This window comes from Grammomys surdaster, unplaced genomic scaffold (genome assembly GCF_004785775.1).
Source record: "Grammomys surdaster isolate TR1022 unplaced genomic scaffold, NIH_TR_1.0 125889, whole genome shotgun sequence".
NCBI classification, from domain to species: domain Eukaryota; kingdom Metazoa; phylum Chordata; class Mammalia; order Rodentia; family Muridae; genus Grammomys; species Grammomys surdaster.
Window position 1 is genome coordinate 109648 of NW_021620714.1, and position 15938 is coordinate 125585.

Consider the following 15938-nt stretch of genomic DNA (forward strand, 5'->3'; position numbering starts at 1 on the left):
GAGAAGGAAAAAAGTTTTCTTTGGAGGTTAGTTTGTTATTTCAATCTAGGTTGAGTAATTCATAAGCCTAAATACATGGCACAACAGTTCTTTGTAGTCAGTGTTTCTCACTAGCTGATGAAACTTCTCAGTCAGGGAATGATATACTAGATTTAAATTGGTTTTTTGAAAATCCAATGTTGCAGATGTATGTGGATATGTACATTTTTGCATGTATATATGCACATATATATCTTTGCCTAGAGTTTAACAGGCTATGTATAAAATTTCTATTAAAGAGTTTTAATAATGGACAAACAATATAGGATCGAAGTATTTATCTCACTTGTTTAAAATTTTGTATGTTACCAGGTTTTTAAAATAGTAAGCCAAAGACTTGCATGGTACAGTTGGCTGTTATTACATCTGAAAAATGAGTTCAATGGTGCTCACTTATTATGTTTAAAAATGATGCATAGGTGATGTGGCGAGAGATTTTACCAGCTACAGTCTCACTGTATTTTAGTCAAAATCATGTTTGTTCTTAATCTTTGGCATTAAGTATTGTAGAGAAGGCCCAGTCACAGAGTAGAGAGTGAAGGGTGAATTCCTCACCTCCCACGTTAACATACACTGTTATGCTTTCTTTAAAATAACTAAATACAAAAGAGAATCTCTGAAGTAGTTTGCTGCTAATATATACATATATTATTTTTTAAAAGGTATATTTTGATTTTCTTAACACTCTCATTGACTTTTCTACAATGAACATTTTTTTAACTTGATTTAATAAAAATGTTAGTTTTGGATATACAAAAAAAATCCCAGAGAGAATAAAATAAAGGGCTTCCAAAGTAGATAATTTCTGATTATTTATATAAATCAGATTGGAAGGGCTCAGAGGCAAAAGTTTTGCCAAGCCTGAGTTTGATTCCCAGGACCCATAGGGTGGAAGACGATAATCAATTCCACAAGCTGCCTTCCGACCCCCACGTCAAAAACCCATACACAAAAAATCACACAAAACAAGATTGCAAAGAATGTAATAATGAAGGTAAAACAAACTGGACAATAATGGCACATATCTTTAATCCCAGTACTCTAGAGGCAGAGGCAGGCGGACCTCTGAGTTCAAGGACAGCCTGGTCTACAGAGCGAGTTTCAGGATATCTAGGGCTCCACAGAGAAACCATGCCTTGAAAAGCCAACCAACCAACAAACAAATAAGACATCAGCAAGCTGTCTAGTGCAGTAGGAGTCACCAGTCTTTATTATCTCACCTACACTCATTACCAATACTACTCTGACACCTGCACCTTGGTGAGACCATCAGAGCTTTGTAAAAACCTCAGAGTTTTGGAATGTACTTGAAAATCATCATAAACAATACCTAATGAAAACTACAAAAGAAGATTAGACAAATACTATTACTTTATATCATCCATTTATCATAAGTACAGTTACACAGAAGAATCTCCAGACTCAGGGTTTCTCTATAGGAAAAGGACAACTGGAAGCAGACATGTAGTCTCACTAATATAAGACATTTACCAAGAATCCCAGTCTTAAGACAGGGTGAAAATTGGGGGTAACACCAGCTAGACCTGAGACCACATAGAAACAAAACAAGAGAGCAGAGGTCACAGTGACCAACACGGGACCTTAGTGGAAGCTCTATGCACCTGGTACATGGGAGTGGTACCCAGCAAGAAATAACAGCCAACTGCAGATCCCATGTGCAAAACTAAGTGGGTTACTCAAGAAGTGATGGGAGGTTCTATTTGACAGAGATCCCTAGTACCTAAGCCTCCAGGCCATACCCTCAAAACTCATACTAAGACCACAAGGAAAAAGAAACCACCACAGCAAATTTAGCAAAGAGCAGTGACCAATTCTGGCAGAGGCTGGAGTTAACCAATGCTAAAAAAGCTCAGCCTCAAAAACACTCCACAATCCTGCTGGGGCAGAGAACCAGTCGCAACTATGAATGTCCACTGAGCTCTGCACCTGGTCCCATTCATACTGAGCAGCAAATCCATCTAACACTGGGTCTCATCCTAAAGATCTTGAACAAGTTGGGGTTTCTATTGCTGCAATGAAACACCATGACCAAAAGCAAGCTGTGAAGGAAAGGGTTTACTTGGCTTACACTTCCACATCTTAGTCCATCACTGAAGGAAAAAGACAGGACAGGAACACAAACAGGGGAAGAATTCTTACTAATTTTCACAAAGAACCAACTTGTTGTTTCATTGATTCTTTGTGTTTTGTTTTTGTTTCGTTGTTTGATTCTCTTTTGCTCATTTTAACCCTGTGTTTGATTATTTCTTACTATCCACAATTTCTGGTTCTGATTTTTTCTTCTAGAGCTTTCAGTTGTGCTGTTAAACTTTTTGTATGAGCTCTATCCAGATTTTTTATGTAGGCACTTAGCTTGCCTGTTAGAGCCACCTTCATTGTGTTCTGTAAGCTTGGGTATGTTGTGTATTCATTTTCAATTCTAGAAAGTCTTAATTTCTATCTTGACTCATTTTCATTCAGTACTGAGCTGTTCATTTTCCACAAGTTTGTATGGTTTCTGTTGTTTTTGTTATTACGTCAAGCTTTAATCTGTGGTGACTGGACAGAATGTAGGAAGTTTTTTCAGTTTTCTTGGATCTGTTGAGACTTGTTTCGAGTTCAAGTATGAGATCAATTTTGGAGAAAGTTCTATGAGGTACCAAGAAGATGATATATTCTTTTGTATTTCAGTAAAAATATCCACTAAATATCTCTTGGTTCCAGTATTTCTCTGTTTAGTTTCTCTCTGGATGACCTGTCTATTGATGAGAGTGTGATATTGAAGTCTCCCACTATCGGTGTGTGAGGGTCAGTATGTGATTTAAGATACAGCAATATTTCTTTTGGAAATCTGGGTGTCCTTATATGTGGTGTGTAAATGTTAAGAATGCCAATGTCTCCTTGGTGGGTTTTTTTTCTTTAACGAGTATATAGTGTCCTTCCATATCTCTACTGATTATTTTTAATTTGAAATCTGTTTTGTCAGATATTAAAATGGCTATATCAGCTTAAGTTGTTAGGTTTATTTGCTTATAATTAACTTTTTCCATCCTTTTACCCTGAGGTGATGTCTACTCTTGATAAAGATAGATATTTTTGGATGTAGCAGCAGGATGGATCCTGTTTTCCAATCCATTCTGTTAGTCTGTGTCTTTTTATTGGGAGATGAAGACAACTGATGTTGAGAGATATGATTGAGTGGTGTTTGTTGATTCCTGATATTCTGTTGTAGGGTGTATAGTCTCTCTTTATTTGGTGATCTGAGTTTATTTATTCCACAGGTGTGGTTAACCTTTTTAATGGAGTTTTCCTAAAGTCTTCTGTAAGTCTGGATTTATAAACAGATATTGCTCATATTTGGTTTTATCATGAAAGGTCTTATTTTTCCCATCTATTGTTATTGAAAGTTTTGCCAGGTATAAAAGTAAAACAGAATCAGTAAGCGAGGCATGGTGGTTCATGGTGGTCTTTAACTTGTTGTCTTGGCTGGGATCTGTGGTCTCTTAAAATCTGTAGAACATCTGTCCAGGCTCTTCTGGCTTTTAGAGTCTCCATTGAGAAGTCATAGGTAATTCTAACAGGTCTGCATATGCATATATATGTATGTATGTATATATATGTATATATCTGTGTGTGTCTCTGTGTGTGTGTCTGTGTGTGTCTGTGTGTGTATATATATGTATATATATATATATATAATTTAATAGTCTTTCTTTGTTCTGTAAGTTTAGTATTTTAGTTATGGTCTTCTGGTTCATTGTATTTGGTGTTCAGTATGCTTCTTATATCTTAATAGGCCTTTCTTTCTTTCTTTCTTTTCTTTCTTTCTTTCTTTCTTTCTTTCTTTCGGTTAAGAAAATTTTCTTGGTTTTTCAGGACTCTTTGCAAGGGTAGCTGGGGTAAATTTGCACCAAGGTAGCAGCTGTAGTAGCCGCAGTTCCATCTCCGATTCCACGATGTTGCCCTTGGCCAAAAACGCACTAAGCCGTCTCCAAGTTCGAAGCATTCAGCAAGTGGTGGCAAGGCAGAGCCATCAGAAGAGGACACCTAATTTCCATGATAAATATGGAAATGCTATATTAGCAGGTGGAGGCATCTTCTGTATATCTACATGGACATATACAGCCACACAAATTGGAATAGAATGGAACCTGTCCCCTGTTGGCAGAGTCACCCCAAAGGAATGGAGAGATCAGTAGTCATGTCAGCTGGTACAATAATCAAGGAATTGTTTCCAAACTAACTCATAAGTGAATGCCAAGTCAAAGAATCATGTACTCATTAAACTATGGCAGACTGAAAAACTAATAAAGAAATAAAGTATTTGAAACCTTCAAAAAAAAAAAAAAGAAAATTTTCTTTCCAGGCGGTGGTGGTGCACGCCTTTAATCCCAGCACTTGGGAGGCAGAGGCAGGCAGATTTCTTAGTTCGAGGCCAGCCTGGTCTACAGAGTGAGTGTCAGGACAGCCAGGGCTATACAGAGAAACCCTGTCTCGAAAAAACAAACAAAAAACAAAAAAACAAAAAAAAATTTTCTTTTATGGTTTTGTTGAAGGTATTTTCTGTGCCTTTGACCTGGGTTTCTTCTCCTATATTCCTATTATTTTTAAATCTAGTCTTTTCATAGTATCCCAAATTTCTTGGATGTTTTGTGCCAGTTGGTTTCTAGAGTTAACATTTTCTTTAAGCTATCCATTTATTCTCTTGTGTCTTTAGTATCTAAGAGTCTCTCTTCTATCTCTTTATTCTGCTGGTGAGGCTTACCTCTGTTTTAAGTTCCCAGTTTTTCATTTCCAGACTTTCCTCAGTTTTTGGTTTTCTTTACTGATTTTATCTATTTGTTTGTTTGCGTGCTTTGGTTGTGTTGTGTTGTTTTGTTTTGTCTGAGACTAGGCTTCTCTGCATAGCCCTTTGTAGGACAGGCTGGCCCCAAATTCACAGAGATCCAGCTGCATCTGCTTCCTGAATGCTGCAATTCAAGTTAAAGACCACCGTGAACCCCCATGCCTCACTTACTGATTCTATTTTTACTTTCAGGTTTTGTACTGTTTTCTTCATTTTTTTTCACTGTTTGTGCTTTCATAAATTTCTTTTTTAAGGTATGAAGTGGAAATTTTGGAAAGTCAGTTGTGTTGGATGGTGTTTTGCTGGGGCAAACACATGAAGGGTGAAATTCTAAGGCAGACTCATGAAGGAATGTTTTGCTGAAGCAGACATAGGTGATAGGATGTTCTGCTAAAGCAAGCACAAGAAAGGACACATGATGAAGGACTGTTTACTAATGACATGCAAGTATTGGTGTACCTTACACTGCAAAGTTGAGCTGCATTTATTGGGACTCCATAGAGAGAAACGCACCAAAAAAATTTCTAGTGGTATGCTGGTGGCTTCTTGCCACTTCTGCAGACTTGGGCCAATTGGCAGAGTGATGCCTGCTCAAACAGACTCACATGGAGTTTTGCTAAGACAAGCTGAGGCAAGATACGTGGTGAGGCAAAGCATGTGGAAGACACATGATGTTTGGAGGGAGAATAAATAGAAGTCAACAGACAGTGATGGAGGCTTAGCTGGGCTTGCCTATAAAGCTAGCTGTGCAATGCTTATTGGTTTTACATCTTCACTGATCTTCTTTGCTTCCCTATGAGAGGCACACTGGAGAACTTTTCCTGGCATTCCTGTTGGCCCTGGTCCCTCCTGCTGACTACAGCCAAAGCTGAGGACTGGCTGTCTCTGCTAGGTCTTGCCATTACTGCTGGTTTGTGTGTGACTTCCTCTTTAAGAACCTCTATCACACTCACACTATTTTCAGGTCTATTTTAAAGTCTTTTTCCTGTGTTTCGGCTACATTGCAATATTTGGGGCCTACTGTGGTAGAGCTGCTGCTGGGCTCTAATGGAGCCATTGTTCTGGCTATTGATTGTGTTTTTTATGCTGGCATCTGGCTATCTGCTTCCCTGGCTGGAGCACTTACTATCAGCTTTAATTAGTCTTTTATATTTTATATAAGCTTTATAATAGAAAAAATCTAAAGCATACACTATAGAAAGCCATTGAGGACAGAAACAAAGGAAGAAAGTGTATACAAGAAAATAAATTTTAGAATACAGTCCAAGAATGGAGTCATGGGAGAGAAATTCTGAGCACTTGTGAGAACACTAAGAAAATGACAAGAATTTTGTTACTTCACTTTATTCAAGACATGGAATTGTGCTTTTATGTCTCTAGGCATAGCAGATAAGAATGAATTTGCTTCCGATTATTCATTACAACGGGTTATTATTCTTTGTTCACATGCTGCTATGGAAAAATGTGATTTTTGCCATGTGAGGTTGGTCCTTGGGGTTCTACACTTTACTCAGGTGACTCTTGTTAATACTAAGATTATAAATTGTCTGATGTTCTGAATAAAGTTGGCTACTGCCTGAGACTTTAGTCCACATCATTTTTAGACTTCATTTCCCAGATCCTACTCCCTCAAGAGTGGTAAACACTGACTATCATTTAGCAACTAGTCACACACTGGATAAGAAGATCTGAAGCAACTTTTGCTTCTCTTTTGATATTTAATTCAAAACTATTTCATTGCTTGAGTCAAAACTTGTGTTTAGATTGCTGATAATAGCAACATTATTTGCTAGTGCAAAGTTAGAACCTGAATCAATTTAGAGACAAAAAGTAGAGTACTTCTGAGCAAATTGCACCCTATTTGATTTGAGATTAAATGCTAAAAAGTAGACATGAGAGGCTAGGGAGAGGCTAAAGCACTAACTATGTGAGCATGAGGACCTGAGCTCATACCTCCAGCACCCACATAAAAGCCAGATATGCTGGCTTGCATCTGTAGAACTAACATTGATGAGGCAGAGATACCAGAACCTAGGGACTTGCTGGAGAAATGACAAATTCCAGGTTCAAAATTTTAGGTGGAAGCCTGGATAGACACCTCAACATGTAAGAAGACTTACTATTCTTCCAAAGGAACTGAGTTTGATTCCAGCACCCACGTTGGACAGTTTAAACCTGCTTATAACTCTAGCTCCAGGAGACCCACTATCCTCTTCTGTTAATGTACTCAACACACCATACCCCATCATAGATACGCATACACAAAACAATTTTTAAAAAAACTTTGAAATAAATAAGGTGGAGAATAATAGAAGAAAATATCCAGTATCTGATCTACATATGCATAGGCACAGGCAAGAGCAACCACGCCCACATACACCATACCTACTAAAAATAGAGGGGGGAAAAGGAGTAATGTGGAAATTAAAATCATCTTCTAGCTAATAAAATGATAAATACTGTTATTTATATATCACTGAATCATTTCACTGTATACAACACAAAATAAAAATCTTAATTCTCTACCAGTAAAAAAAAAAATGATTAATAAAAATCATATTCACAGTAAACATCAAGCTATCCAAGAAGGTGGCTTTATGGTGCTGCACAATAACTACATCATGATAGGGAAGTGCAGGTACTAGTCAGCTTTCAAGGAGACTATCTCTCGGCAATGCCATGACAACCACGTTCAAACTCACCCATTGTGTCTACTCCTTTCCTGCCAGCACGACCAACCATCTGCTTATAAGTGAGGATATCTAAAGGCTGACCACTGAAAATTGGAGTGCGAATAATCACCCGACGAGCAGGAAGATTCACTCCAGAAGAAAGAGTAGACGTTGCTGCCAAGACCCGAATAAAACCTTGACGGAAGGCTCCTTCAATGATATCCCTCTCCTCAAAAGTAAGACCTAAATAAAATACAAGTCCAAAAACATTACCACAGAACCAATACACTGGATCACTTATAAACAGATTTGAGAGTCAGCTACAAGCTGTTAAAAGATCTTTTATTGTAAACAAAACATCTTCACTACATATTTAAGAGTACAATCTGCCATATTTAGACATCATTTAGGTAAGTCAGCAAAATGACCTATGTTTTAAGTGGAAATGGTAGTTTCTGCAGAAACTACTTACCCTGCTTTTGGTAAATGAAAGCAGCAGCAGATCAAGTAAGTGGAAGTGTGTTTCAATAACATTTTATTTAGGAGAACAAACAGCAGGTTAAATCTAACAGCATACTACTGATTAACAACCCCTGTGTTTCTATGTATGGATATGTATTTACACATACATATTTTAAAAATTTGTCTTAAAATTGTATCATATATATATATTATATATGATAAAAAGCTGAATAGAAATGAAAGGATTAAATTTACAGTCTTAGAAAATATTCTTATGATTACAATCTTAACACATATAATCAGAGACAAGCACTTCATTCAGCGACTGTCTTACCACTGGCGATTCTGACAGCCTACCTACTGTTTTGGTTTTGTTTTTTTTAAGTCTTCGCCAATTCAATGACAATTCCTAAAATATATTTGACTTTGCTATATATGTGACACTATGTCAATACTTGATATTTTAAGGAAACAACATATAGATAGGTTAAAAACTTTAGAATTCACTTTCCCAATGGTTTAAAACAAAAATCCATTATCAAGTATATCTATACAATTCAGATAAATATTTTTAAAATGCTTGTTTTACTCTGGTTTCACTGATCCTCTGTTTCTTAAAACAAATTCTACAAGTAGTAAGTGTGGTTAACAAGAAATACATCCACATAAATGCAAAAATGAAGAAATTATGAAAGTCTGATAAGATTTTTTTTTTCTTTTTTTGGTTTTTCGAGACAGGGTTTTTTTTGGTTTTTCGGGCTGTATAGCCCCGGCTGTCCTGGAACTCACTCTGTAGACCAGGCTGGCCTCGAACTCAGAAATCTGCCTGCCTCTGCCTCCCAAGTGCTGGGATTAAAGGCGTGCACCACCTCTGCCCGGCTGGTTTTGTAAATCTTTTTAGATTTATTTTATTATGTGTTTGTAAGTGAACCTATGTTCATATGCACATATAAATCTATGTGCAGTACATGTGTGCAAGAGCTCATGGAGAACTGAAGTGGAAATCAGATCCCCTGGAACTGGACTCAAAGGGAGTCTGCCACACAGGTCCTGGGAATCAAAACCCAGTTCTTCTGCAATAGCCACAAGTGCTCATCATCACAGTTATGTCTCCAATCCATGAGAACATGTCAATACAAGATTATAAGTAAGGAATACCTGCATGATGAAATGCTACTCCCCATGGCACAGTATTCTTGAGCACAGAGTCTAGTCCTGAAGGTGAACGTTTTAACTGATCCATCACTTCCAGAAGGCTCTTTTGGTCTAGAATCACTGGTAGAAATTCAGATGATTTTACTAACCCTATCAAACACACACAAAAAATTAATTAATTAGTTAATTAATTAATTAAATTGCCAACTATACAAGTCTCTTTCTTCATTGGCTGTTACTTGCCAGGTAACAAGAGAAATAAAGATCAGGTTCAGAAACTGCCCCACCTACTATTATCATCTGTGGGACTTTTAAAGCCACTGACCCAGGACACTATTATGTAACCCAGATGGCATGTGACTTGGACCTCAAGAATTTGTAAACCTTCATAGGTAGTTCTAGTAATATAACCCAAAGTTAGGGAGCTCCGTTTTAAGGAGACACGATGATCAAAGGAAGGGATCAAAGGAGAAAAGGCAGATTATCACTTGTTATGGTTTGAGTATAAAATGGTTCCTTCAGGCACATGTTTTAATTCCTGGTCCCCAGATGGTAGCAGTTTTAGGTTATAAAGCTTTAGCAGGTGAGATCTGGCTCATAGCAGTGGGCCACTAGAGGTACACCTTTAAGAGTAAAGCCCACACTTGCCAACTGCTTCCTGTTTGCTGCCATGATGTAAGGAACCCAATTCAATTGCTTTTGCATCCTATTAAACAATGAGCCAAAATAAATCTTTCCTTTCTTAAATTCCTCTGTCAAAGTGACACAAAGCAACTAACACAACAACCAAGGCCTGGCTGACCATATCAACCCGCACACGGCACCGCCCATCAACCCAGACGCCCGGCATCCTACTTCTCTGGGCGGATTCCTCTGGCTCCTTTGTCACCGATCTAACAGTCAGTCGTCTTTACCTTCCAGTGCTGTCTTTTAGTGTTACCTCTCCTAGTAAGATTTTACATACAGGAACTCTACCTTCTTAAAAAATTTCCCAAACTTTTAGATTCCTGAACTTCATTTAAAATATATTTTAATGTGTATTTTACATTTCATGTGGTTTCAATTTTTAGGTAAACTTTTCTTCTTAATTCTGAGAAACCACATAAGGTTGACAATGTTTTATTTTGCTAAAGACAATAAACATATATATTAAGCTATTCCCCATCAGTATATTTATTTCAAAAGAAATGTTTTGTGTGTGTGTGTGTGTGTGTGTGTGTGTTGTGTTCGTGTGTGTGAAGGTGAACATGTGTGCACATGAGGTAGAGATAAGAGAACAAGCTGAAGTGCTTCTCCTCAGGAGTCATCCACCTGGTTTCTGAGGCAAGATTCCACACTAGCCTGGAACTTTCAAAGTAAGCTAAGCTGGATGGATGGCCAACAGCACCTGTCACCCCTGTGCTGGGATTACAAACACATCCTGTGCCTTGGCTTGCCATTTGTTTTTGTTTTTAATGTGGTTCTAGAGATCAAATTCTTATCTTTGTGTTTGCAAAGGAAATGCTTCCAAATGAGCTACTTCCTCAGCCCAAAAGAAGTCATTTTAAGATTAAAAATTTAGTAGATAGTCCAAATTTTAAACTTCAGTTTATGAAAAATGTGCTACTTTATTTTTCTAGAGAAAATAAAAAGACCACAGTAAGTTTCAACCCAAACATGCAATCTGGGAACCAAGTACTAAAATCAAAATGACAAAACTCTGATCCTTAAGGAGTACAAGTAAGAAAATAACAGAACTCCAATCCTTAAGAAGTACAAATTGTCATGGCACAATGTAAGCATATATGTTAACACGGTATAGACAGCACCAGGTTAAGACAGGCCTGGCAGGGATGCTACAATGAGGGCAGTCAGTATAAACTTTAGCAAAGCTTACTTGTTCCAAGGCTGAAACACTGACTGCCTACCCTTATGATGCCATTCACTGGCAAAAGAAGTAATAAAAATCCTTAATATCCTACAACTACAGCTGTCTGCAGTTCTACAACCTCACTGCAAAGACAATGGCCTTGGGATTTAGAGAAATTTCAGTGATAATAGCTCATTTATATGAAAACATCATTTATTTCAAAGTAATTCATTTCTAAGTCACAAAGAGCAGGTAACAGTGAGAGAAGTGGTGGGTTACAGAAGGAAACTGAGTACTAAATATGCAAATTACATTTCATAAAGCTAAATCTTTAATCATTTAATCACTTCAACTTCATCAATATTCTAGATATGATGTTAAGCATTTTGTGAAATTTCCTAGAAAAAATAAATAGAATAGGATGGAAGAAGGAAGCAATATTTAGAGTTAATACAATATTACATCAAAAAGGTCCAGAAGTCAACCACACATATGAGCCACGAAAGAAAGTGTCAGCACAGGAGGGAAGGCAAGCGATAGAGACGCCTTTGAGAGTATAGACATCAGGATGGGCAAAGGCCACACATGATCACATGCTAAGGAAAACATTGAGGCCAGTGTTTATCATATAACCAGTAAAAACGTATAGTAATAGTTACTGCAGCATGCTAAGTGATTGTTCAGTATTTAAAAGAAACAACTTCATCAATGCAATACCTTGAATAGACCACAAAATCATCATGCTGTGTGAAAGAAACTATTACAAAAGATATACTCATACTCTATGACATCACTTATGAAACTGTTAGGAAACGCATAGCAATATAAAGTGACCAAACACATGTCAGTGGTCACCTGTAGCTGACAGAGGGAGGAGACTCACAGCACAAGAGCACATTTCACAGTGGCAGAAACAGTCTGTATGGCAATTACAATAGCAGTGGATATGCAGAGATACACATTTAGACAATACATTATATTATACATAAAATATGCAACACTAAAGCTGATTTTATCTACATGTATGTATATATGATTCTTTTTAGACTCTTATATCTAAACATCAAAAAAAGACACTGTCACTTTCTCCAGAAAAAAAAAGTGTGTATGTGTGTATTTGTCTGTCTGTCTATGTAATTTTGCATATAACTTAGAGGCTCCAGAGACTGAACCTCTCAAAGCCCATGAATCCAAAATGAACCTATACACATATACAAACACAGTACTCTAAAAATGAGAAGTCAACGGGTCTGAGTCTATATCCACATTATGTACAAAAAGGACAGAAAAGGATTAGAACCACAAAAGCAGCGTTGTCAGGAATACCTAGCTGACAGTGACAGTAACCGAACAGAGATGTGCTTTACTACAACCATCATCAGCACAAATACAGAAAGGACAGAGGCTTCACTGCCACCTGTCACTCACCCTCGGGTTGATGATGCAGATTGTAAAACTCTCGGGCAATGATATCTGCTACCTTCTCACACCATTTTTTTGATGGACAAAAGAGTAATACTGAATGGTTATCCCGAATGGTCTCATAGCATAAACTAACAATGTGGTCTTCATCTCCCTAAAAACAGAAAGAGAAATAGCTACATCAGTTATAGCTTCGAAACATCTCACATTGAGTTAAAATTATACATTTTGATACTTAAGTTTTCTATTAAAAGGCATAATAAAAATCATTTACAATAAAAATAAACTTTACAATAAATGTAACATAATTTACAAATGTAAATAAAATTAACAATAACTATAATGCTGACAGGTGAAGTTTTTATTCATTCAACTTGTGGTTATTAAGCACTAACCTCAGGTGCTGGAGATACATTGGTGAATAAAACACAGTCTTAATTGGCAAGAGGTTTAGTTATAGTATCACTAAAAAACGTAGGAAGGAAATAAACCACCACATGATGTGCTGAAGGAGAAAGATTTGCCGTTATTTAGAGTCTCATATTTGATAGAGATTTAAAGACGTAAAGATTTCCCTGAGAAAACAAGTGAGCTCAGATGTGAAGGTGGAGAATCATTATCTCAATGGGAAGTATAGTTCCAAATACAGCCAAGAGTCTGTGTGAAAGCCCTGTAGAAGTCACTCCATGCTGGAAGAATGCCAATGTGTGCAGGGGTATCAAGGAGCAGCTTTCATTTATCAAGTACTTTATACGTGATACACACACACAAAATCATATTTAATTCTTTTTTTTGTTGTTGTTTTTGTTTTTGTTTTTCAAGACAGGGTTTCTCTGTGTAGCCCTGGCTGTCCTGGAACTCACTCTGTAGACCAGGCTGGCCTCAGACTCAGAAATCCGCCTGCCTCTGCCTCCCAAGTGCTGGGATTAAAGGCGTGCGCCACCACCGCCCAGCTTTTTTTTTTTTTTTTCATATATAATTCTTACCAAAAACAAGTATTATATTTTTACTTGGTAGATATAAAGATAGAAAGTTCAGAGACATTTTATGACTAAATTCATACTACCTCAGACATCTTATGTATCTCTCTTCATTGTCAGACTAAAGTCTATCTGACTCTTAAAACAATAATCTTCAGGGCTGCAGAGATAGCTCAGTGGTTAGGAGCACTGGCTGCTCTTCCAGAGGACCTGGTTCAATTCCGAGCAACCATACAGCAGCTCACAATTGTCTATAGTTCCAGTCTCAGGGGATCTGGCACCTTCACAGACATTCATGCAGGCAAAACATCAATGCACATAAAATAAAAATACATAAATCTTAAAAAAATAACCTTTTCATTCAGCATACTTACTATATAGTAGTTCAAGAAATGTCAGTAGTTCATATGAGTGTTTAATATAAACTATAGGAAAATCTTCTCATTGGCTAGAGAAACATCCATTTTAAAATATATTATAGGTCAGGAAATGACAGCCATTTAAATTGAAAGTATATGACATTTTCTTTCTCACTATCCTCATCAATTGCTTAAAGTTAAACACATTAGCTTAGTATTGATTCTAACAGATACCTAATATATATTCCGCTCCTATGTAACCTCTAATTTTACAATTAAAAATTGTTAACAGCTTGGTAGGAATTGCAAAAGCACTGACATAACAGTAATAATTCACCTTCACTTGGAGCAGGGGTTGAAATTCTCTCACAAGCTTCATTGAAGAATCATATATGGAATTTCCTATTTTTATTGATTCCAAAAGTGGTACAGGGCGAAAGTCAGTATGGTAAAGTTCAGCATTCAACCAGGAAGCCACGAGCTGCAAATTAGGAAGAGTAGCACTCATGCCAACAATCTGCACAACATTAGACAGAGTACTGGCTGAATCTGCCTGGCTGAAAAAAACAACATGCAAATTACATTAGGAAAAATGCAGGAAGTAACACAGTACTGCTAACAATATACTTGGTCATGAACTTTGCTATACAAATGCAGACATTTCTTTAAAGTACAGATCCAGGAATAAAATTACTAGAGCACATATTATTAGCCAGATAGTCAAATTTAATGAATGATATGAAGCTGTTTTCCTTGAGACTGTACCAACAAAGTAGCTCTTCCACGATCTGTATGTTCTACTGTTCCACAATCTTGTCACCATCTGACAACTGTATTGTAAATCATTTTAATAATAAATATTATGGAGAGACTACAGGAACAGTGTTTTTGAAGAAGTAATTTCTGGTGATTAATGATGCTTTGTGACATTTCATATATGCAGACGGTTTGAAACTTCTCTAGCAAATGCCTATTTAAGCCTCTCACTGACATACTGGGTTGTTTTTCTTAGTCAGTAGCATTTGTAGCATTTTTTTTCATGTTTTACACAAAAGTTAGTCCAAAATCTGTTACTTAATTTCTGAACATGTGGTCATTTTCTAGTTACATTTTCCTTGTACTTGTTAGTGATAAGAATGTAGCACAGTATACAGAAAACCAAGCCCTCAAACAATAAAGATATTTAATAATATAAGAAGACAAATAGGCTTTTCAAAAGGTTAGAACAATCAAAACCTTCTATAACTGAGTTAACAATGTATCACTGTAGCACTAAACAATGATCTAAGCAAAATTAAAAACCTATTTGCACAGAAAGACGGTGAGTGGGTAAGGAGAAACTGAAGGGGGTGGGAGGTGGTACAGGTAAACAGGAAATGTAAAAGAAAAAATCTTAATTTCCCCTAGCAAGAAATCAATATACTAAAATTGTATAAATATCTAGTCGAAACAGATCAACAACTTTATTTGAATCCTGAAACAAATTTTAATCCCTGCACTCAGAAAATAGAGGCAGGTGAATCTCTGTGAGTTAGAGGCTAGCCTGGTCTACATAGCAAGTTCCAGAACAGCCAATGCTACATAGTGAGACTCTGTCTCAAACAAAACAAAATATAAAAAAGTTTTTGCCTACTTTCAAATATCTTGAAAGGTATCCTCTGTGTTTTCTTCTATAAGATTCAGGTTTTTGTTTTGTTTTGTTTTGTTTTGTTTTGTTTTGTGTTTTGTTTTGTTTTTCAAACAGGGTCTCACTACGCAGCCTTAGCTGGCCTAGACTTGATGATATGTAGACCAGACAGGTCTCAACTCAGATCTCTTTGCCTCTGCCTCCCAAACCCTGGGATTAAAAGTGTATCTGGTATGAGCTTTTTGAACAGCACAACAGCCCAGAAACTAACCCCAAGTATAACAGGTGGGACTATATGACAATAAAGTTTTCAGCTACACAGAGACAAGGGGCTGATATCTAAAAGTTACAAAGAGTGGCAGAAATTAGACACCAAGGAAGTAAAACTACCAATCAACAATCAACAAATGGGCAAATAAACTGAAAAAACAGTTAAGAAAAGAGAAAGAAAGGGAGGGAGAAAAAGAAAGGAAGAAGGGAAGATAGATAGATAGATAGATAGATAGATAGATAGATAGATAGATAGA

At 36.8% G+C, this 15938-nt stretch overlaps 2 protein-coding genes across 3 annotated transcripts in view; one reads left to right on the plus strand and one right to left on the minus strand.

The window, feature by feature from the left end:
* Polq (DNA polymerase theta) overlaps positions 1-15938 on the minus strand; it is an 89437-nt gene that overhangs the window by 61054 nt on the left and 12445 nt on the right. The window contains exons 6-9 of one of the 2 annotated variants that reach the window (XM_028752253.1): positions 14122-14341; positions 12452-12599; positions 9178-9324; positions 7588-7800 (exon numbers count right to left, since the gene is read on the minus strand). The exons of the other annotated variant lie outside the window; for it this stretch is intronic. Coding sequence (XP_028608086.1) covers positions 7588-7800; positions 9178-9324; positions 12452-12599; positions 14122-14341 — 728 coding nt within the window. The remainder of the gene's footprint in view (positions 1-7587; positions 7801-9177; positions 9325-12451; positions 12600-14121; positions 14342-15938) is intronic. 2 annotated transcript variants of the gene reach the window in all.
* LOC114608304 (cytochrome c oxidase subunit 7B, mitochondrial) lies at positions 3913-4383 on the plus strand. Its single transcript, XM_028752256.1, has one exon. It carries the CDS (start codon positions 3996-3998, stop codon positions 4236-4238), a length of 243 nt encoding a protein of 80 aa, XP_028608089.1. The 5' UTR covers positions 3913-3995; the 3' UTR covers positions 4239-4383.

Bases quoted from the DNA above. Each gene is read 5' to 3' on its own strand.
- LOC114608304 (XM_028752256.1), top strand. From the start codon at position 3,996: ATGTTGCCCTTGGCCAAAAACGCACTAAGCCGTCTCCAAGTTCGAAGC.